We start from the raw sequence: 1182 nt of genomic DNA, 5'->3' as shown, positions 1-1182 counted from the left end.
GGACTTGTTGGGCCGAAGGGCCTGTTTCCACACTGCAGGGAATCTAATCTAATCAAACCACCACATCCTGACTGGAAAGAGATGTGACAAAAGAGCACACTCTCAGGATTTGTAACTAATACAGTTTAATATTTGTAAATCTGTTGCCAGAAGCAAGTGATTAATAATTGTTTGAAAAGTTTACTTTTAAATAGAATATTAACATTCAGCGAGAGTCTTATGTTGTAGTGCTGCTGTCAAACCATGGTGAAACAGAGATTTTCCTTGGTAATATAAGGACGATAATAACCAATGAGTGTCACTGGCTGGGCCAGTCTTTATTACCCAGCCCAAGTTGCCCCTTGAGAGGGTGGGGGTGAGCTGCCTTCTTGAACCGCTGCAGTCCATGTGCTGTGGGTCGACCCACAATGCCCTTCGGGAGGGAATTCCAGGATTCTGACCCAGTGACAGTGAAGGAACGGTGATATATTTCCAAGTCAGGATGGGGAGTGGGTTGGAGGAGGCAGCTCACGTTCACCTTCTCCAGGGCGACCAGGGATGGATAATAAACACAGTGGTGTAATCAGTGACACAGAGCTGCTAAGAAAGAATGGAAAGGAATTGTCCCCCAGCAGAGCGTAACCCACAGAGAACGCGGTGATCGAGGGGAGGGCGTTGTGATGTGTAAGAGACTGAGGGCTGTCGAATTGCAGTGACTCCGTGTGCCCAGACCCCCTCCTCTGTCTATGTCCCATTATCCAACCTGGGATTGGATCACCCAGTGCAGGATCTTCTCCGCATCTGCAGCCAGAGAGTGGATGAGACCGGTCAGGATCCTCTTAGCGACAGTGAACGCAATTCCTCCCGCAGCAACGGAGCCGAAAATGGGAACTCTGTGGATCAGAAACTCTCCGGCCATCAGTCCCATTCCAGGACCGCTGGACAGGAACTTGTACAGAAGGGGAATGTTTATGTAGGTCGCTTGGGGTGATCGCATTTGGGCTTTCAAATCCTCCAGTGGCTTCTGAACATCAGCCGATATTGTTTTGAGGGATTCCTCATCCAATCCAAAACATTTGTAATAAAAGGGCAGGTTTCTACTCAATATACCCGTGTCACAGAGCAGCGCTACCCCTGGGACAGGAACAGCAGCAGCAACAGATGAGAACAATGCTAACTTCCAGACCTCGGCACTTAGTGAAT

At 48.8% G+C, this 1182-nt stretch overlaps 1 protein-coding gene across 1 annotated transcript; it reads right to left on the bottom strand.

Moving 5' to 3' along the window:
• Window positions 1–417: 417 nt before the first annotated feature.
• On the bottom strand, window positions 418–1177 carry LOC122565540 (interferon-inducible GTPase 5-like; the record flags this gene model as incomplete). The annotated part of the gene is made up of 1 exon (XM_043721595.1): window positions 418–1177. A coding segment is annotated over one exon (444 nt), but the record flags the coding sequence as incomplete, so codon positions are not given.
• Window positions 1178–1182: the final 5 nt, after the last annotated feature.

Source organism: Chiloscyllium plagiosum, chromosome 31 (genome assembly GCF_004010195.1).
Source record: "Chiloscyllium plagiosum isolate BGI_BamShark_2017 chromosome 31, ASM401019v2, whole genome shotgun sequence".
NCBI classification, from domain to species: domain Eukaryota; kingdom Metazoa; phylum Chordata; class Chondrichthyes; order Orectolobiformes; family Hemiscylliidae; genus Chiloscyllium; species Chiloscyllium plagiosum.
The sequence above is the reverse complement of the archived record's forward strand: the minus strand, read 5'-3'. Positions and strand labels throughout refer to the sequence as shown.